This window comes from Tenrec ecaudatus, chromosome X, assembly GCF_050624435.1.
Source record: "Tenrec ecaudatus isolate mTenEca1 chromosome X, mTenEca1.hap1, whole genome shotgun sequence".
NCBI lineage: Eukaryota > Metazoa > Chordata > Mammalia > Afrosoricida > Tenrecidae > Tenrec > Tenrec ecaudatus.
In genome coordinates, this window is record NC_134548.1 from 79684702 (window position 1) to 79706544 (window position 21843).

At 37.0% G+C, this 21843-nt stretch overlaps 1 protein-coding gene across 11 annotated transcripts in view; it reads left to right on the forward strand.

Moving 5' to 3' along the window:
* TAF1 (TATA-box binding protein associated factor 1) overlaps positions 1-21843 on the forward strand; it is a 124418-nt gene that overhangs the window by 66468 nt on the left and 36107 nt on the right. For all 11 annotated transcript variants that reach the window (XM_075539439.1, XM_075539430.1, XM_075539433.1 and 8 more), the window contains exons 26-32: positions 1829-1937; positions 2181-2279; positions 2553-2730; positions 10329-10396; positions 11832-11954; positions 12663-12755; positions 12856-12940. In XM_075539439.1, coding sequence (XP_075395554.1) covers positions 1829-1937; positions 2181-2279; positions 2553-2730; positions 10329-10396; positions 11832-11954; positions 12663-12755; positions 12856-12940 — 755 coding nt within the window. The remainder of the gene's footprint in view (positions 1-1828; positions 1938-2180; positions 2280-2552; positions 2731-10328; positions 10397-11831; positions 11955-12662; positions 12756-12855; positions 12941-21843) is intronic.

Consider the following 21843-nt stretch of genomic DNA (forward strand, 5'->3'; position numbering starts at 1 on the left):
TGTTTTACATTGATTGCAATTCCCTCAATAGAATGACACTTCCATTTTCCTTTTCGTTTACCATTTGAATTCTGTCCATTCATCCTGCCTTCATAACTTTATCCCTGGACAAATGCTGTCCTTTTGGTCTCATATGATTGATTGTTCTAAAGAGTGGGCAGCTCCCTTATAAACCTGTTCTTTATCTGAAATTTGAGCCTCGGGGGTGAGGTCAGTTTCAGGCTATTCAGAGTCCAAGGGCCATAGTCTCAAGGAATCCCCTTTTTATTTCAATAGTATGGATTTAATTCTTTTTGGTGGTCATGTTGTTTGAGATTTAACCCCTTCAAGCCAGATCCTGTGACCGTTTGAAATTATTGTAATTTTTAAAGTATGTCTTTGCATTCTGAAAGGAGCCCTGGTGGCATATAGGTTATGCGTTGGGCTGTGATCTGCAAGGTCCACAGTTTGAAACCAACCCTTGGGAGAAGGACTTTCTCCTGAGTAGAAGGGGCTTTTTATACTCCCCTTAACAGTTATAGTCTTATAACGCACAGAGGCCATTTGGTTTGGGCTTTTTGTTTGTTTGTTTTTTTGCATTCTGATATGATATGTTTGAGATTCTGCTTGAACTTTTCCTGCCCCAAGCCTAGATAGAATCAATCATTTCTCCAAGGAGCCCACATTCCTTTTATCTTGGGAAAGATTATTTAGAAACCAAGATTTGGGTGACAGGTATGCTAATTGTTACTAAGATATCATTATTTCTAGATATCATTATTTCTAGTGGACAGAAATGGAAATTATGTTTTCAGACATTAGTGTGTTAGCAATACCTCCAATTCACATTGTACTTACACATTTCCCCTCACCTTCCCCTATTTTTATCCCTAACTGATTTCATTCATTTTTTCTATGATGTACACAAAATTGTTTCAGAATGACTATATAAATAACACTGCCAACGAAATCACATAAAGTTTCAGGTATTCTTTGTGGTTTTGTTGTCCAACTATATGGATCTATTATTTTTGTGTTTAATTACTTTGTTGCTGTTTGTACTCATTTGGGGATTCTTTATCATTATTGATTTAATATATCGATATCCATATTTCCCCCCAATGTAAAAATTTTAACAAAATATTTACCATTTCAACAGTTATTACATGTACTGTTTAGTGACATGAATTGCATCTTGTGCAGCCATCACCACTATGGGTTTCCAGATCTTTTCATCATCCTTAATGGAAACTCAATACCTTTACAGCAATAATAGTTATGTTTTGAAACAAATTAGAAAAGAGAAATGCGATCATTTTGATCCCTTACAATGGAAGGGAAGAAGGTTGCTGATTAAGGGAAAACCAAACTAGTTTGTATTTTTCATACCAGTTTGTAATTCCTTTCTGTTTTCCGTTCTTGAATGAGTAAAATTCCTAGATCCTTAACCCTAAGATAGATGAAGTTGTCAACTTGTGTAGTTCTATATTAATTTGGAGATCCTATAATACAGGAGCCAGGGAACTTTTTTTCTGCCAAGCATCATATGAGGACCATACTGGTCAAATGTTTACTTAACTCACACCTAATATGATGGCTAGAACTGATTTTCTCAGGTGAAGTTTATAATGTTAGCTGACATTGATTTTTTGGGCCTTATATGGGGCTCGCTGAACCAGATGTTCCCTACCTCTGGCATAATACTTTCTCTGAGTCTTAAAAGGCCTGGCCCTTGGTTTGACTTACTCATTCCTAGAGTCAAATACTTTGAACTTTAGCATTGGAGATGCATTTTTTTTTCTGGGAAGTAGAAATAGGCTTCATACTGTGAAATTTTTATTAATTACAGTGCAGATGAGGTTCGCAGAAAATCTCTGGTTCTCAAATTCCCTAAACAGCAACTTCCTCCAAAGAAGAAACGGCGTGTTGGAACCACTGTTCACTGTGACTATTTAAATGTGAGTATCTGTATTGCTTCTTCCTGACCACGTGGTGATTCTCATTGATTTTTTCCAGTCTTCTAAGCCATGAGTCTGACATAGCCTCAAATTTCCCTTTGGCCTTGCCTTGAGAATCATGTGTTCATTACAAGATACCAAAATATATTTGTCATATATATATGTATAAATGTATATGTTTGTGTAGCTAGAAAATGTTGGCCATTTGCCTAAAAGAGTATTTTTATTTCTTTGACTCCTTAGAGACCTCATAAGTCTATCCACCGGCGCCGGACAGACCCCATGGTGACCCTTTCATCTATCTTGGAGTCTATCATCAATGATATGAGAGATCTACCAAATGTGAGTTCATTGCATCAGTTATCTGTACTAGGATTGGCAAGGCCTTTTGTTTAGTTTGACGTCAGATGGAGGAGGGTGGACTTATAGATCTGGGATATAAGGTTTGTTTGTTTTTTTAAGATAGTTTAGTAGAAGGCACAGACCTGCTGTGCTCCATCTAAAGATTCATTAAGTTGATGGCCAGGTAGAGAGATAAGATTTGAGAGTCTCTAGGAATTGACTCTGGCAAGTGTTATGGATGCTTATGGATGGGGTTGGTTCTTGTTTGCACAGACATACCCTTTCCACACACCAGTCAATGCAAAAGTTGTAAAAGATTATTATAAAATTATCACTCGACCAATGGACCTGCAAACACTCCGTGAAAATGTGCGTAAACGACTCTACCCATCTCGAGAAGAGTTCAGAGAGCATTTGGAGTTAATTGTGAAAAATAGTGCAACTTATAATGGTAAGAGTCATGTATTCCTTGGCTGCAAAAGTCATCTTTCTGGCCCTAATTTACCTCTTTGTTGTTGTTAGATGTGGAGTTGATTCTGACTCAAGGCAATCCATATGTTCATAATAGAACTGCGCCAGAGGGTTTTCAAGATTTTGACCTTTCAAAAGCAGACTGCCAGGCCTGTCTTTTTTTATTATCCCTATTAATGTATCCACTGGAGAATTTGGATTTGATCTGTTGAACAAGAACAGTTGAGTAGCAAGTAGATGGAGAAACAAGCTGTCATGGTAGAATTATGCCTATGATTATATTTGCTTTGTGTGAATCAGATTTGAGTGTATAATGTGTATTAGAGATTATTATATGTTTGTGTTATTCAAAAGCTAAAAAGGCAGGGAGGAAGAAATTAACTGCCGATGCTTGATTGTGGGTAAATAATAAAACTTGTATCTACAAAAGGAAAAAATTGTGTTTCCAGTTGTATCCTTGAGTCAGATTCAGGGTGTAAAGATTAAGACCATTAATAGTAGACCATTAATCATGTCTGCTACTTAATGAGCTGAGTTACCTTGGACAAGTTATTTAGCCTCTTCATTTTTCTCATTTGTAAAAATGGGACAGTGGTAATTATTAGTCTTTTGTGTGTGTGAGGTAAAAAACAGTAATTCTGCAATAGCTATATGTACAATTCAGGGAAATTAACATTCTTCAAGTTGTACAACCGTTATTATCCTTTTCCAAATTATTCTATCAGCATTAACAAACTCAATTCACTCTAAGCAAAAACTTTTCCCACCCTACACTTAGTAGACATACTAATCTTTGGTTTCTATATATTTGCTTATTTCATGTAAGTAAACCTATATAGTATTTATTCTTTTGTCACTGAAATTTCACTCGGCATAATGTTTGCATTATTAGATGTATCCATACTGTGATGTGTATCAGATCTTTTCTTGTTAAGGCTACATAACATTGCATTTTGTGTATACCATGTTTTGTTTATCTGTTGCTGGACATTTCTATTGCTTCCACCTTTGGACTGGTGTTAAAAATGCTAAACACTGGGTCCCATAGCTTTGCCCACTCTACATTTTCTTATAAAAATGTTATGGCTTTTCCATTTAGTTCCTTGATAACATTTTGAATTGTTTTTTGTGTATGATACGAGGTTTAGCTCCTGATTCATTTGGTATGTGTGAAAATTCAATTTCCATAATACCTTATTTTAAAATAATGTTTTGTTGTGTGTTTTTTTGTGGTTTATACAACAGTTTTAGGTCCCATTCAACAGTTTCTTTCCAAATTGTTTTGTGATATTGGCTATATTAACGTTTTCAATATTTCCGTTCTGATTATTCCATTTCCATTCATCTAATTTTCTCAATTCCTGGTATGCTCATCTTTGTTTTAAAGTAATTGTCCATTTAATCTTATGTAGGGAATTTTAAAGGAACAGAGGAGTTTTTTGTTTGTTTTTGAGGCATGTCTTTTAAAAAATTTTTATTTTTAGACATGTCTCTTAAAATTATTTTATTGAAGGTTCTTACAGCTCTTTTTTGTTAATAAATCATTTTTATTGGGGGCTCCTACAGCTCTTAACAATCCATACATCAATTGTATCATGTACATTTGTACATATGTTGCCATCATAATTTTTCAAGCATTTTCTATTTTGAGCCCTTGCTCTCAGCTCTTCAGTTTTCTCTCCCTCCTACCCTTATGAACCCTTGATAAATTATAAATTATTACTGTTTTCATATCTTACACCATCTGCTCTCTCCCTTCACCTACATTTTTGTTGTTCATCCCTCTGTGGGGTGGCGTTACATGGTCCATCCTTGCAATTGGTTCCCCTTTCTCCCCCTTTTCCCCCTACCCTCGTGGTATGGCTACTCCCATTGCTGTTCCTGGAGTATTTATCTCTCCTGGATTTCATATGTTGAGAGCTCTTATCTGTACCAGTGTATAGACTCTGGTCTAGCCAGGTTTGTAAGGTAGAACTGTGGGATAGTGGTGGCAAAGGAAATAAAAAAGCACTAGAGGAATGTTGTATGTTTTGTCAGTGCTATACTGGGAACAGTGTTTTTATGGGTTTGTTTGTTTGTGTTCTTAGGAATTTGAGAGTCTGCTCCACATTTTCTTCCTATTCTAGCAAGGTCCATCTATTGTGGCCCTGAGTAGATCAGCTGATAGTGATAACTAGGCACCATCTAGTTCTGGTCTCTGGGTAGATGAGGATATGGTTCATGTAGACTACTGGGCACTGGAACAATGTAGGGGAGTTGCAAAATCAGATGCCTACACTTTATCCTGGATTAAAGGGTTATCGCACAAAAGTTTTTAATTGTGGGGGGGCACTGAGTAATTTTTTTTCTAATGGGGGCAGTATGCCAAATTTGAAGACTATTTGTGTATAGACTAGTTTCTTCTTTGTGGCTTTGGTTTCCTTTTTAGTTTGCTCTGGATAAGTAGAGACCAGTTGTTGTATCTCAGATGGCAGAAACTACTCACAAATTTAAGATTGACTGACTTGCTTTTGGTATGTCATTTATGTTGTGACATGTTATCAGTTCTTTACATTTTTTAAAAATACAACTTAAAATAATTGATCTTAGTACTATAATCACAAGGGGATAAGCATAATTATTTCTGGGAAGAACATTGAAAGCTGTCTCAAATATGAATTATACAAAAGATAGATTATGTTACTTGAACAAAACTTAGAATTTTACTTTTATGGTTTATAAAATAGTATTTTGTGACAAGTGAGATGAAATGCAGTATCATTATTGCTATTTTATATACAAGATTTTTAAAACAAAAAAATAATTTCATTTTAGTAGTACTCTTTCAATTTCAGCAACATCTGGAATTTGTTCCTATTTAAAAACTACTGATATGATTCAATTCCATAATAAGGTTTTTGAGAATGTTCCTTTTTTTAATAGTTTCCATGGATGATTATTTTTTGTGAGAAAGCATTTCAGATATTTCTTATCTTCCATAGTTAGTGACTTGATTATCTGACAAATCATTCCAGCAGCCTTTAAGTCTGACATATCCTGTGTAAAGTGATCTCCATTATTATTATAGCAGCCATTTTTATTTAAATAATCATGAGCAGATAATCTAATCTAGCATACTCTTTTTTTATTAATATGCATTCTATCTTAAGTACCATTAAAACTGAGGTGTACCAGGTCACTGAGAAACACATTTTTATTTTAGAGTTGTTAAAATGTGAGGAAATGTCCCATTATCTTAAAATCATTGAAATACTAAAGCTGACATTTAGTGATCCTTTACTCTTTGCCAGGCTCCCTGCTAATAAACAGGTAAGGTTTAATCATTTAGTTCTTTTAATAACCTTATTTTTTACCCACCTACTACCCTTGAGCTAAAAGGCCGGGGAGGAAATTTTTGTTATTGAGCAAGCAAGAAATACTTGCACCTAGAATAATTTCAGGTTGGATCCAGAGGGAGGTGAACTGACCAACTATCCAGTTCAATCCAGTATAATCATAATTACAGTGATCTCTTATCTGATGGTAAAGCTGTTCATACCCTTGGCTGTAGCTAGAGGGGATCTGCCAGAGGCTTAATCTGACTAAATACTCTGCAGATGGGTTTTGGGCTCCCTTTGTCCTCTATAGCATTCTAAAAATTGGGTATTCATAATTTGGACTCTGATACTTTTCCCTTTGTCATATTTGAATTTCGTTATTGCCGTCTTTGGATCACACAAGCTGTTGTGCTTCTTCCATGTGGACTTAGTTGACTCCTCGCTTAGATGGCTGCTTGTTTGAATACAAGCCCTTAAGACCCCAGACTCTATTCCAATTGAAAGATTGGTGCCATCTGCTTTCTTCACCACACTTTGCTGTAGCACCCTTATTTATCTTCAGTGATCATTACATGAGGGTGAGTATCAAGTGGGGCCATGGGGTTAGAGTTAAGTGGCAGCCCAGAATCCATCTGCTTGTCCCTGGGATATGCATGACTCAGGTTTACTTTGGTGGTAATATGGCAAATTCAAAATCCCATAAGGCCAGCTACCCCACCAGCAGCAACAAACCAACTAGCAGACAACAAAAGACAAAACACACAAACAATACAACCAGCCTAAAGGCAAGAAAACAAGAACCCATATAAACAGGAAAGTATAGCATTGTCAATCATCCCCCTGGGGTATAAGGTGGTTGCACTTGTAACCTCATCAATTTTTCCAATAATACATCATTCTAGACACTAGTTATGAGGAGTCTATGCCAGTACAGTTTCACTGTGGGCCATAACCCATGAGTTCTTTATTTTTAATCATTTTATTGGGGACTCGTACAACTCTTATCACAATCCATACATCCATCCATTGTGTCAAGCACATTTGTACATCTGTTGCCATCATTATTCTCAAAACATTTGCTTTCTACTTGAGTCCTTGTTATCAGGTCCACATTTTCCCCTCCCTCAATGTTCCCCCTTCCCTCATGACTCTTAATAATTTATAAGTTATTATTTTAGCATATCTTAACACTGTCCGACATCTCTCTTCATCCACTATTCTGTTGTCCATCCCCCAGGGAGGAGGAGGAGGTTATATGTAGATTCTTGTAATCGGTTCCCCCGGTATCACCACTCTCAGCACTGGTCTTGAAGGGACCATCTTTCCTGTGTTTCCTGGATTCCCTGTGTTTCCTGTTTCTATCTGTACCAGTGTACACCCTCTGGTCTAGCCAGATTTATAAGGTTGAATTGGGATCGTGACAGTTGGGGGGAGGAAGTATTTAGGAACTTGAGGAAAGTTGTATATTTCATCGTTGCTACACTGCACCCTGACTGGCTCGTCACCTCTCTGTGACCCTTCTGTAAGGGGATGTCCAGTTGCCTACAGATGGGTCTTGGGTCCCCAATCTGCACTCCCCCTCATTCACAATGATTTGATTTTTTTGTTCTTCAATGCCTCATACCTGATTCCCCTAACCCATGATTTCTTGCTCCACACACTTCAGTCTCCCATTTGATTGAGTTCTGTTCACCCTAAGAATGTGGATTAATGCCGGGGGGGGGGGGGGGCACGCGGGAATCTTCCTGTATCAATTCTTCCAAGTTCAAATCCCTGCTCAACAGATCAAAATCTGTTATGTTGCTGCAAGGGAGGCATCAAGGTACTGAATATATGGTGATTATTGGACCCTTTCTATTGGACTCCCACCAAACCAGGTATCCCCCCACCCCCCAAGGTCCAATAATCACCACTTCCACAGGTCTGGGGTGGCCACTGTGTGCTTCTCCTCACATCTGAGTACCCCTGTCCTTAGTCCAAGGGTTCAGGCACCTTTGAGGGCAGGGCTCAGTTCATTCTACTGGGCCTTTATGTTAAGTCCCTCTGGTGTAGTTCCTGGCTTATTGCCATCCTGGCTGCAAGGTTAATGTCCAAGGTCATCTCAGTGTTTAATCTATGTCATGCTTCATTGAGGGTTGGGTAGAAACATTTGTAGTGTCTACCCAGGATCATAAAATCTAGACCATTGTCCCCTTAGGTTCCCTGTAGTCAATGTTTAGCACCCTTTCCCGATGTGAGGTTACTTCATCCCCCAAAACTCACCATACTCACCAACAGAACTATCAGGGTCTCCGAAATGTAGATGTTCCTGTCCCTCGGTCTTGGCTTGATTTCCCCGCAAGGTTATCCTTCCATTCCTGTGGGAGGCCCACTGATTTGCCCCGGCCTTGTGTCAATGTTATATAGCCTCAAGTGGATGGTCTTTTCCCATATCCCCTCCTCTTTGAGGAGTGACCCCAGACAATGTGGGGGAGTCTCCTTCACGATGGCTCTTTTAAGTGCCAGTAGGTAACCTTCTCCACTTTTGTTCAGGATTTAATCCCTAAGATTTGTTTAATTGGTGTTTATCCTTATAGTAAATTCATACAATATTTGCCCTTTTGTGGTTGACTTCACTCAGCTTCATGGTTCCCAGGTCCTTCCATGTCTAACATACTCTTAAAGGTAAATTAATTTTGAAAATACTATTACTAACACTGATATGTAAAATCAGCTTTACAACTTTTGGGTACTAAATCTGATTTTTGTGTTATATTTTTTTCAAATCTTTCTTTAATGCAGTTTCTTTTTTTTTTTCTTTTTGGGCAAAAGCCAAGTCAGTGAAGGGGAAATCTTGTCAAGAATGGTGGGGGTCTCCACATTCAGTTTCTTAAACATAAATGGTCAGGGCCTGCTTAATCCGCTTTTCAGTAGTTATCCAACCTTTTTTGGTTACTTTAAAACAAAAGTCTCACTTGCCTCTGAGGAGCATTCTGGCTGTACTTCTTCAAAGACAGGTTTGTTGGTTCTTTTCCCAGCCCATGATGTTTTCCTTATTCTTCACCAGCACCGTAATTCAAATTTATCCATTCTTCTTTGGTCTTCCTTATTCAATGTCCAACTTTCACATCCATATCCATGGCTTAGGTCAGGAGCACCTTGGTCATTAAAGTAACTTCCTTTCTTTTCAACACTTTAAAGAAGTTTTGCACAGCAGATTTACCCAATGCAATGTGGTGTTTCATATCCATTAACTGCTTCCATTAGCATTGATTGTGGATTCAAACAAGACAAGACCCATGACAACTTCAACCTTCTCATGATGTTACTTATTGGTCTTGTTGAAGTATGAGGAGGGAATATATCCTGACATACACCTTTCCTGAATTAAACCACACAGTATTCCTTTGTTCTCTTTGCACAACTACTTCATTATACATATATAGGTTTTGCATGCGCACAAGTAAACTTTTTTAATACTATATATTAGACACTAAGAAATGGAGATAAGATTGGTTTCTATCTAAACTAGCAGTTAGGCTAGTGCCCAGCACATAGTAGGTGCTTAAGTAAATGTAGAGTCCCCATATAGTGCTTCCTTAAAATTTGGCAGTTGAAGTCCTTTCAAGAAGAAAAACCAGGTTATCATCTTTCTAAAATTCAGCCACTAAAAACTCCCTGGAGAGAGTAATTAGAGTGGAGAGTTGCTATACTCTGTTTAGAGTGGGAGGACAAGTAAGATGGGGACCTACAAAGTCTTCCCAGTCCAAAAAGACATTTGCCTTTCTCACTACTTCTTTGAGATTGGGGATCCTTGGCATCATTGTGGTTATATGTTGGGTTATGATCTGCAAGGTTAGCAGTTGAAACCACCAGTCGCTCTCCTTGGGAGAAAGACGGTGCTTTCTACTCCTGTAAAGAGTTAGTCTCAGAAACCCACAGGGGTTCTGTACTACTGGGTCACTATGAGTGTCAGTATTGATCCAATGACATTGAGTTTGGGGTCTGTTTGTTTTGGGGGGTGTCCCTTGAGATTAAAGGAAAGACTTTGAGATCTTCCCAGGGCAGGATATGGTTCTGTTTGAGGGTGGAATGCCTATGTTCTGCATTGGGAATTAAAGTTAAGATGTAAATTTTTAAGCAGTGGTGGCAAGGAACCATCTGGAGCAAAGTTCTACTCTGTCACACAGAATAATTATAAGTCAGAATCAACTTGACAACTAATAGTTTTAAGTAAATGCATTAAAAAGGTACCATTTCTTATTTTTCCTGTATAACTTAGGTCCAAAGCACTCGTTGACTCAGATCTCTCAATCCATGCTGGATCTCTGTGATGAAAAACTCAAAGAGGTAAGACCTGTAAAACATTTAGAGTGAAAGAAAGAAAGATCGTAGAATTTGAAGGTGGTGGACCCTAGGGTTGAAAAAGTTGGGAATATAAAAAAAGGAACAGTAAAGAAAAGTGGGAGTAGCAGGTATTTAGTATGTGTGGGCTGGAAAGGACTTAGAAGTCATGCAATAACTCTTTTCCTTTTTAAGATGGAAAAATGTGTCCACAGAGGAAAGCTTTGTCTTTGGCATCATGACTATAAAACAGTAGAGCTAAGATCTAGAATGTACTTAACTTTTTAGAAATCATCAAGGAAAATAACGTCCTAGGCAGTCAGCTGGAGCTACCAAAAGAAATATTGTGGCAGTTTATAAACAAAAACATGATATGATTCTATTAATAATTAAGTAGACATTTCAACAAAAGCCAATAAATGAAGTGAGAAGATTTTCAATGTGATTCTCATTGAGGAACTGCAAATGTAAACTATTATTACTGTTTTTAGGTACCTTTGAGCTGGTTCAAACTCAGAATGGCCCTATGTCATTTAGAATGAAATATTACCTGGTCCTGCACCATTTCAGTTCATGTCATTAAATGAATGCCTACCTCAACCACCGTTAAATATTACTTTGTATCCAACAGAAAGGCTGAAATAAAAGGATAGGACTAAGTATTGGCAAGGATGTGGAGCAACTTGAAAGAGATGATGGTAGATTGCCACAATGGGCTCAAATAGCAATGATTTCGAGCATGGTGCAAGACTAGACAATGTTTCTGTTTTGCATATGGTTAATATGAATTGGAATCAATCCAATGGCACTTAACAACAAGTGTCTGAAATTAATTTATTGGAGTAGTTTCCCTTATACAATCATCACTAAGCAACAGTAATTAACACTCAGTGTTGAATTGTAGCAGTAATTTAACAGTAAAATCTGAGTGTGATATATATTGCTAAATTGCTGAAGATGTTATAAGGATTAAGCTTTTAAAAGCCCAGAAGTGTATATTTTTGATCATCTTTAAGAATAGAACCTAGAATACATAAAGGAGTGTCTGACACATCCCTTTAGCGCACCGGTTCTCAACCTTCCTAATGCCACAACCCTTTAATACAGTTCCTCATGTTGTGGTGACCCCCCCCCCCAACCATAACATTGTTTTTGTTGCCACTTCATAACTAATTTTGCTACTGTTTTGAATCAGGCGACCCCTGTGAAAGGGTTCTTCTCCCGCCCACCCCCCAAACAGGTCGTGACCCACAGATTGAGAACCACCACTTTAGAGTCCTCTTCTGTAGCAATCATTTATCTGGACTTTTTGTAGGCAAATAGACAATATGATGTTAAGGTTTACTGAGTAAGGACAATAGACAGCTGAACATTAAATTATCCCTAAAATTTTTTATAGTGATTACGCTTCTGAGAAACTCCTGCCATTGTTTTATTTCAGAAAGAAGACAAATTGGCTCGTTTAGAGAAAGCTATCAACCCTTTGCTGGATGATGATGACCAAGTGGCATTTTCTTTCATTCTTGACAACATTGTCACCCAGAAAATGATGGCAGTTCCAGATGTAAGTGTTCTCTGTGTTATTGTGAGAATAGTACAGGATAAAGGAAAAGAATGTAAGACATTCATGCATATGCTAGTTAGGGAACCAGGATGGAGAGAGTCTGTTAAGTCAGACTGATATATAATTTTTATAAAATGGTCTTTTTGCTGTATGCACCTATAGAGAGATACTTCATGGTAACAACAAATAACCCTAAAGAGAATTTAGGGTGCCAGCTAATAAACTATTGATTTAGCAATGCTTTTTCTCAAATGACAATCCGATAAATTAACTGAGTTTTCTCTTTTGCTGTACCAGTTGATAGCCATAGAATTTGCCATGACTGTTTTTAGAAGTAAATTGACAGGCATGGCTTGTGAGGCACCTCTGGCTTTACTAACTTCTACCTTTTGGTTAGCAGCGGAGTATGTTACCTGTTTGTACCAATGTGTGCATGTGATATATGTCATGTTATAAAATTTCTGGCTGAGATTATAGAATAAGAAATTTTAATTGTAATTAAAGTGTAGAGATTTTTACCTTAGGGCATAAGAGGCCCTAATGGAGTGAGGAAATAATTAAAATTGTATACAAAGGTTTATATGATTGTGTGGTTTAATATATAAGGGTTCTAAAACTTTTGTCAATGTATTGGGAATATTTGTGCCCTAGCTAAGTTTGAGAATTTCTGATAGAGTGGTATCCGTTCCCATGCTTTCTTTTTATTAGTCTTGGCCATTTCACCACCCAGTCAATAAGAAGTTTGTGCCAGATTATTACAAAGTGATTGTCAACCCAATGGATTTAGAGACTATACGTAAGGTGGGTGATCCAATGTAAAATCCCATTTTGGAATTAAGTGCCTTTGTATATGTATCTGAGTGCCTGATTCTTTTAATCACAGAAATTCTTTTAATCACAGAACATCTCCAAGCACAAGTATCAGAGTCGGGACAGCTTTCTAGATGATGTAAACCTTATTCTGGCCAACAGTGTTAAGTACAATGGTGGGTATTTCTCCCTTTATTCTATTGTGGTGAAAACACGTATAACAAAACAGAACCATCTCAACAATTTCTATAGTAACATTGATAATATTCTTCAAGTTAAGCAACTGTTCTCATTATCCTTTTCTAAATTGCAATTAATGTTCAGTGGTAAAAATAATGCTTACTAATTTTTTAATTTGGGGGAAACAAAAGATGAGAATAAAAGTCAAATGGATATTACTTTGGACTTTGAGCCATTATTATTTTTTCATGAAATGTAAAAACTGACCTATATGCCTAAAGCCTTAAAACTGGGGGCAAAATGCAGTGATAAACAATGGATACCTTCCTAGCTTACTGTTTTGCTCAGTATATGAATTGATAAAATAATGTGATCGTCAAAAACTTTGTACAAAATCATGGAAACAGGTATTTAACAAAAATATCAATGTGTAAAGCTATTATTTCTCAACATATCCCACTTAGGTCTATACACTTATGAAGATAGCATTTCTAAATCTCTTAACTCTTCCTTGAAGATTTGGTTCTCTTCAATTTACACCCTGTCAAAATAGGAATCTTGGCATACGCACAAGACTCAAATCTTGTTCCTTTATCGTGTTCTCAGTTTGGGAAACAAAAGGAAGCTTGAAGGGACAAGATCAGGGCTGTAGAGTGGTTAGGGTACTGCTTCCCAAAGGATAGCTGCTGCTACCCTCAAAAAAATGAGCAAGTATGGTGTTGTGATTTTTTAAAATCTTGAGTAAAAATTTCCTGGCCTCTTAACGATGCAATTTTCAGTTTTCTTAAAACTGCTTTATAATAAAGCCCTCATGATCACCCAGTGTCCTTTTAGAAAAATGTATCAAGATTAACTCTTTGGGATCAAAACAAACAAAAGACTAGTCACCACAACCTTTAGGACTGACCCCTCTGCTTTTAAGGTACCCTGAGGATACCAAGACAAATGTATTACTGAGAATTTAACCTGCAGCCATCCACTGCAGAGACATGGTTAGACACATTTTGTTAGGAATAAATCTATTCATTTGTGAACTAGAATCTTAGTAGAAGTACTTTTTTTAAGATTTACTCTCCTATAGGCCAGGCTCTGTATTAGCTACCTACCGTATATACTCAAGTATAAGCTGAGTGTTTCAGCACATTTTAAAAAAATCACTTTATTGGAGGTTCATACAACTCTTATTACAATCCATACATACTTCCATTGTGTCAAGCACATTTGTTGCCATCATCATCCTCAAAACATATGCTTTCTACTTGAGCCCTTGGTATCAGGTCTTCATTTTTCCCCTTCCCTCCCCGTCCCCTGACCTCACAAACCCTTGTATAAATTATTATTTTGTCATGTCTTACACTATCCAACGTTGCCCTTCACCCACTTTTCTGTTGTCCATCCACCAGGGAGGGGGTTATATGTAGATCCTTATGATCGGTTCCCCTTTTTACCCCACCTACCCTCTATCCTCCTGGTATCACCACTCTCATTACTGATCTTAAGTGGTTCATCTGTCTTGGATTCCCTGTGTTTCCAGTTCCTATCTCTTCCAGTGTATATCCTCTCGGCTAGCTGGGTTTTTAAGGTAGAATTGGGGATCATGATAGTGGTTGGGAGGAAGCATTAAAGAACTAGAGGAAAGTTGTATGACTGGCTTGTCTCCTCCCTGCGACCCTTCTTTAAGGGATGTCCAGTTGCCTTCAGATGGGTTTTGGCTCCCCATTCTGCACTCCCCTTCATTCACAATGATATGATTTTTTTGTTATTTGATGCCTCATACCTGATCCCATCGGCACCTCATGATCAAACAGGCTGGTGTGCGTCTTCCATGTGGGCCTTGTTGCTTCTCAAGTGGATGGCTGCTTGCTTATCTTCAAGCTTTTAAAACCCCAGAGGCTTTATCTTTTGATAACCAGGCACCATCAGCTTTCTTCACCATATTTTAGAACATTTTTATGCAGTTTTTGTGGTAAGATTAGGTGCCTCAGCTGATACTCAGGTCGGGTTATACTCAAGTATATATTGGTAATCCTTTGAAAGGGAAGATGTAGTCATTCTCTTCCTGTAATTCACAATCTAGTTGAAGGAGAGAGACAGTAAGAAAATAATTTAACAAGGGCTATAGTGGAAGGACTCATGAAGTACACTTGTTAGGTGCTATTGAATGGGCCCCAACTAAACAGAAGGAAGTACCTCCCCTAGAATGCATTTTCTTCACAATTGTTATGCTTGAAGCAATTGTTGTACCCATCATGTCACTCCATCTCCTCGCTAAAGGATGGGACAGTGTCTCTTAACTTGAGGAATAGGAAAGATTTCATAATGAAACTAGTGAAGTTTCATTTTGAATTAATTACTTGTCAAGCAAACATTTACTGCGACATATAATATGGGCTGGAACCGATAAAGTCAAATTAGATACAGTCTCTAACCTCAGATTGACTATAGAAAAGAAAACTTTTAATACCATATTATGATTGGAAGCGTGTTCAGAGTGCCACAGGAACATAGAATGTCTAAATCAGAGTGGGGTTAGAGGAAATATTCTAGAAGAGGATTTTTTCCCCTCTTAAGCTGAATTGTGGATGGCAAATGTGTGGCTCTGGATAACAAAAATGAGAGGAGAAAATGTTCTAGGCAAAGGGAATGGAATAGCAATATGTTAAAATATATATAGCAATATGTAAAGATACAAGAGACCTTAATTATATGGTAAGTTTGAGAAACAAATTCTTTTGTGGTTGCAGTTAAGTGCATGTGTTGGTGAATTGATTGGTCATGTGTTTTGAGAGGTAAGCAGGATGTACATCAAGAAAATCTTTATGTGCCAAGCTGAACAGTTTATACTTGTCCTAAGTGGGAAGGCATCGATGGAATTAAGCCAGCAAATGGCAATCAGATGCATATTTCAGGACAATGACTCTAATAAATAGTCTATGGAGAATAGAGGGGTAGAAATACTGGAGGACAAAGGAACAAGCTAGGCTTATTTTGGTAATCAGGAGGAAAGAATTTTAGACCTTAAATAAAGAGAGATGAACTCTAAAGCTAATAAAGAGGTTAGAATTTCTAGAAATTTAACATGGTAGAGTAGCAACAGCCAGGTATCCTACTACTAATTACATATAAAATAATACTTTAACTGAAAATTTGTTTATTCCGCCAAATATGAACTTGTCTGTCCACTTGATAGTTAATATTCATTTAATAATGTATAAGTGATAACTAGCTATAGAAGTGAAAGAAACTGTTAAACTACATTGGAAATGTTGAATCAAATGGAACTTAGTCTTGGTATTTGCAGAATTGCTGTAATGATTATTCAGCAGTATTATTATTTTTATGTGACTGCTAAATAGTGGTGATGTAAATATACTGTAACCAAATACAAAAGAACATTTTAGTGTTCCTGAATTCATTCTCACACAGATAGAACCTTTTTTGGGAAAACTAGAATGGTTTCCCATGTCCTTCTCAAGACTGGATATAATAATTTTTTCCCTTCAGTTTTTAACTCTGATGCTTATTAAGTAATGCTGGATCATGTTAAACCTCTGTACACCGTATTCTCCCACTGTTCAAATAGTACACAGAAGAGTTCTAGGTGAGTCTAGAAATAAATATGCACAGATCATCTCCCCATTTGTTTTGTTTTTTCCCTTTGAGTCAGTGGCCACGTAATGTGACCCATGGAATACATTCACCTGACCAAGACAGGTATAATCAGCCCTACAGCTTCCCAGAATTTTTCAGTTATGCACACTTGAATTTTTACTCAATTACACAAAAACAAATTCATCTAGCTTTTCTCCTCTGGCTCCTCCCCAGTATCTGCCCCAGAATATTTGGTGGCACCCATATGCAATCCTAGGGTGTTTCATGTTTCTAGTGCCTATTAGGCTTGCACATCTATCACTTTTTGGTGGCAATGCAATATGGGGTTGCCCTTTAATGTTCTTATCTGTGGAAAAATGGTTGAATTTGTCAAGGATTTCATTTTACTTGGAAGAAACAATCAAGAAATTGAACATTGTCTTTTTTTAAAAAAACATTTTACTAGGGGCTCATACAACTCTTATCACAATCCATACATATACATACATCAATTGTATAAAGCACATCTGTACATTCTTTGCCCTAATTTTCTTTCTTTTTTTTTTTACATTTTATTAGGGGCTCATACAACTCTTATCACAATCCATACATATACATACATCAATTGCATAAAGCACATCCGTACATTCTTTGCCCTAATCATTTTCAAAGCATTTGCTCTCCACTTATGCCCTTTGCATCAGGTCCTCTTTTATTTTCCGCCTCCCTCCCCACTCCCCCCACGATGTCTTTATTGCATTGAACAAATCTGGGGCACAAAACCTCTTTAAGGTATTGAAGAATAAAAATGTTACTTTGAGGACCCAAACCATGGTATTTTCAGTCACCTCACATGCCTATGAAATATGGATAGTGAATAACGAATACCACAGAGAAATTGATGCATTTGAATTGTGATTCTGGCAAATAATACTGAAACTTTCCATGGAAGAACAAGCATCTATCTTATAAGAAGTGCATCCAGATTGTTCCTTAGAAGCGAGGATGAGTAACACTTTGTCTCACTTACTTTTGACCTGCTATCAGAAGAGGCCAGTCCCTAGAAAGAGACTTCATGCTTGGTAGAGAGTCAGAGAAAAAAAAGAAGACCCTGAATGAGATGAATTGACAAGATGGCTGCAACAGTGAGCTCAGCCATAACAATTGTGAGGATGATATAAGATGGGGCAATGTTTCTTTGTGGTATTCATTGGGTTGCTATGAGTCAGAACCTATTCCACAGTACTTCACATGTATTCAGTCCTTCCTGAGTGATCCCTCCCTTGCAAGTATGAGTAAATAATATAATGTGATCAAAATTTTACAAAGAACTCAAGATTTATTTTTGTTATATTGTGCGGACAAGTTGACATTTGGCTGATTTACCAACTTTTTCATTGTTGTTGCTGCTGTTAGATGTAATGAGTTAGTTCTGACTCAGTGACCCTGTGTGCAACAGAATGAAACACCACCCAGTCCTGCCCCATTTTCAACAATGGTTATGTTTGAGCCCATTATTGCTGCTTCCGTATTACCAGTCCATCTTGTCAAAGACCTTCCTCTTTTTCACTGTCCTTCCACCTTACCAAGTACGATGCCCTTCTCCAATGACTAGTCTCTTGATAACACACCTAAACTACCCACTGTTATTAAGTTGATTGCCTATGTTGGATTTTTAAAAATCATTTTATTGGTAGGTCTTACAGATAAAACATTCCATAGTTCAATCATATTGATCAGTATTGTACAATTGCTACCACAATCAGTTTTGAAACATTTTTCTAATTGAACTCCTTGATAACAGCTCTCCTTTAGCCCCCTCCCTCCTCAACCCTGTCCCCCAAGAACACCACCCTTTTTCCCCTTATAATAATTTTTTGTTTGTTTTTGCCATGCCTTACATAATCCAATATATCTATGCACATACAATTCGGTTGTTTGATCCCATCAAGTGGGGTTATACAGTCATCAATGCTATCAGCTCCCTAGGATTTCTTTATGGGCGCAGACAACTTCATCTTTCTCATGCAAAGCAACTGGTGGGTTCAAATTATAGTTTCTCCCAATTTGCTTCCTAACTGGCACCATTGGTTCCTCTCTTTTTTGTTTTTAAAGTTATTTTTACTCATTCCCTAATTAATATTACTGTTAACTTTTATTCCCTTATAAGAAGGAATACTATGTTTCCATTCTTATCAATTGTTGGCTGTTACTCTATTCAAAGCAGTTTACTTCTTTTGTGTTAAAGCTTGTAAAGCTTTTTCATCTCCCCCAAACAGAAAGTCTACTCATTAGTAACTTCTCATTCCTCTTTATTCCCAGCCTCTTAAGACAAACTCTTGGCATCCTTGCATCTAAGGAGCACTGTGGCCGAACTTCCAAGCTAGATTGATTTTTAAATGCTTCAACTTTCTGGGTACATCCTGAGATGGCTTCTTAACTAAAATTGCTGTCTGGTTTCTGTCTCTGTGAGGTTTTTTATTCTAGATATTTCATATTAGTGGGATCATACAATGAATTTCTTTTGGGGACTTAGGTCACTCAAATGTTTTCAAATTTATCCATGTTATAACTGAGTAGTATAGTCAACTGTTTGTTTAGACCACTTCTTTTTCTATTGGTCTTTTGCTGGACAATTGGATTATATCTACCTTTTGGCTATAAAGAATGCTGCAGTGAACATTTGTATACAGGTATCTATTGTGAGAGTCTTTACTTTCAATTCTTTGGATATATACCTAGCAGTGGAATTGCTGGATTGTTCTGTAATTCTGTTTAAACTTTTGAGGAACTGTTAAATTGCTTGAATAGCTTTTTACATGAACTTATCCTTACATCCTACTCCATAGGTACTGAATCATTATCAGAAGCGTTTTATGCATATGGAATTTAAAAAGAACATTAAGCAAAGAAACCAATTGGAGTTATTTATAGTAGTCCCAAAAGTCACATTCTTTATCAGTTTAAAGAGGTAAAGTTGTCTCTTCTGAAAAACCCAAACTTACTGCTAGTCCAAACAAAGCCATAATAATATAAGTAATTGGTAGAAGCATTTATATTTAATATTTGGCTAAATTAAAAGTGCTCCATAATCTACCAATAGGTGGGAATGGGCTATTTGTGATAAGATTCCCTTTCCTAAAGATTTTTAGTTTTTTTATTTTTTAGTTCTTTAATCACGAATTGCATATTCCTTCTTCATTGCTCTTAAAATCAAAAAACATTTTTAATAAGCCATCACAGGATGTGCCAGAATGGTTGGAGCATGTGTCATAAAGCCTGAGAGTTTGAAGTTTAAAATGGCTCACTAGGAGTCTACAATCTGGATTGCATAACTCGGCCATCAAATCTATGCTGACTCATAGTCCCTTCTGGGTTTCCAAAACTGTAACTGTTTAGGGGGGGAGTAGACTGTCTTTCTCCTGCGGATCTGCTGGTGGTTTCAAACTGCTGACCATGCAATCGCAGCCAGGCGTGTAACCAGTATAGCACCAGGACGCCAATGTATTTAATAGTTATTGTTAAATTATTGTTCTGTTGTTGAGAATGTACAAAGCAAAACATATACTAATTCAAGTTCCTACACATACAATTCAGTGACATTGATTCTGTTCTTCAGGTTCTACAGCCATTCTCCCTCTCCCTTTTTAGAATTGTTCCTGTCCTATTAATGTAAACTCATTGCCTCTTAGGGTTCCTGTCTAATATTTCAAGTTGATACTGTCAACTTGATCCCATATAGGTAGATCTTAAAAGAGCATCGTGTTCATAACAGGCCTCCCCCCCCTTTTTTTTCTGTTGTGAAACTAATTCTCTTTATAATGGAAAAGTGTGGTGATAAAGGCATTCAAAAGCAATTTCAATCAGCTGATAAATGGGCCGGCACGTTTAAATAATGTTAAATCTTATCATTTATGAATTATACATTCTTTAGTAGTAAAGATGAACTACAGATTGGTTTTAGAATTTTTTGAAATACTTAAATATTTTTAGTTTAAGATTTAAAGTTGATCTCATGGCATTGGTGTTAGAGGTTCATCCAGCCTCCATGTCTGTAGAACAGCGATTCTCAACCTTCCTAATGCTACGACCCTTTAATACAGTACCTCATGTTGTGGTGACCCTCCCCCCCCAACCATAAAGTTATTTTCGTTGCTACTTCATAACGGTAATTTTGCTACTGTTCTTAATTGGGTGACCCCTGTGAAAGGGTCCTTTGACCCCCAAAGGGATCACAACCCACAGGTTGAGAGCTGGTGCTCTACAATGTCTGGATTCCATGGGCAGTTAATATTCTTTTCTGTTCCGCCTTTTCTCCTATTTGCTCAGAATTCTTCTATCTCGATCAAGGTGTTCAATAATGGTTCCAGGCACCATCTAGTTCTTCTAGTGTCATAGTAAAGGGGGCAGTTAGGCCACACCTGGAGTCTTCATCTCCTGTTTCTAGCTCTCCTTCTGTTATTCCAGTAGAGATCAATTGTTGTACCTTAGAAAGATAGCTGCTTGTAAGCTTCTAAGACCCCAGTCCCAGGAAGAATGCAATGAAGTAGGAGGTGAAACAAAAGCACTAAACATGTTATTAGGACAATTAACTAGTATCCATGAAAATCGTGACCCTAAATTTCCAAACCAATGAACCAAATTTCAGCAGCCAGTCATTTTTTTGTATTTTTAAAATTGTTTTTATAAATATAACAACTTTTGCCAATTCAACTTTTTTTATATGTATAATGTATTGGCAACAATTATATGACTAAGCTGTATAGTCCTGCCCTTAATCAGTATGGTTTTTCCATTACAATAAACCAGAACTTCATAAGCATTATCCCCTTTTGTACTCCCATCCTTGATAACCACTAAAAAAATTGGTCTGTAAGTTTTCCTGTTCTTATGTTTGTATTTAAGTAAGGTCATATCTTATTTATCCCTTTGTGATGGAAACGCTTAAGAGTTCATTACCTAGTTTTATGGAGTCTTGACCTATAAATCTGTAACTTTATATTCAAAGATTCAAAATTATTTTTCACCTGAGATCTATCTTTAACAGTTCTGCCCAGTATTTTCTGTTTACACTTCCTTAAACGCTAATCTCTATAGTTTAGTGAAAGTGCTATAGAGTTCTTAAGTATTTTCAGGTAAAACTTGGAGCAGAAAGCCAAAGATGATTGTATAGCTCACTTCCTTTATTTTTGTTCTCTCGGGTTAGCACAGTTCTATACTTTCTGTTGGCATGTATCTAAAAACAATTGTGTCATATATTTTTTACAGATATTTAGTTGTGCATAGTGGAAGGATTAGTACATTAGGA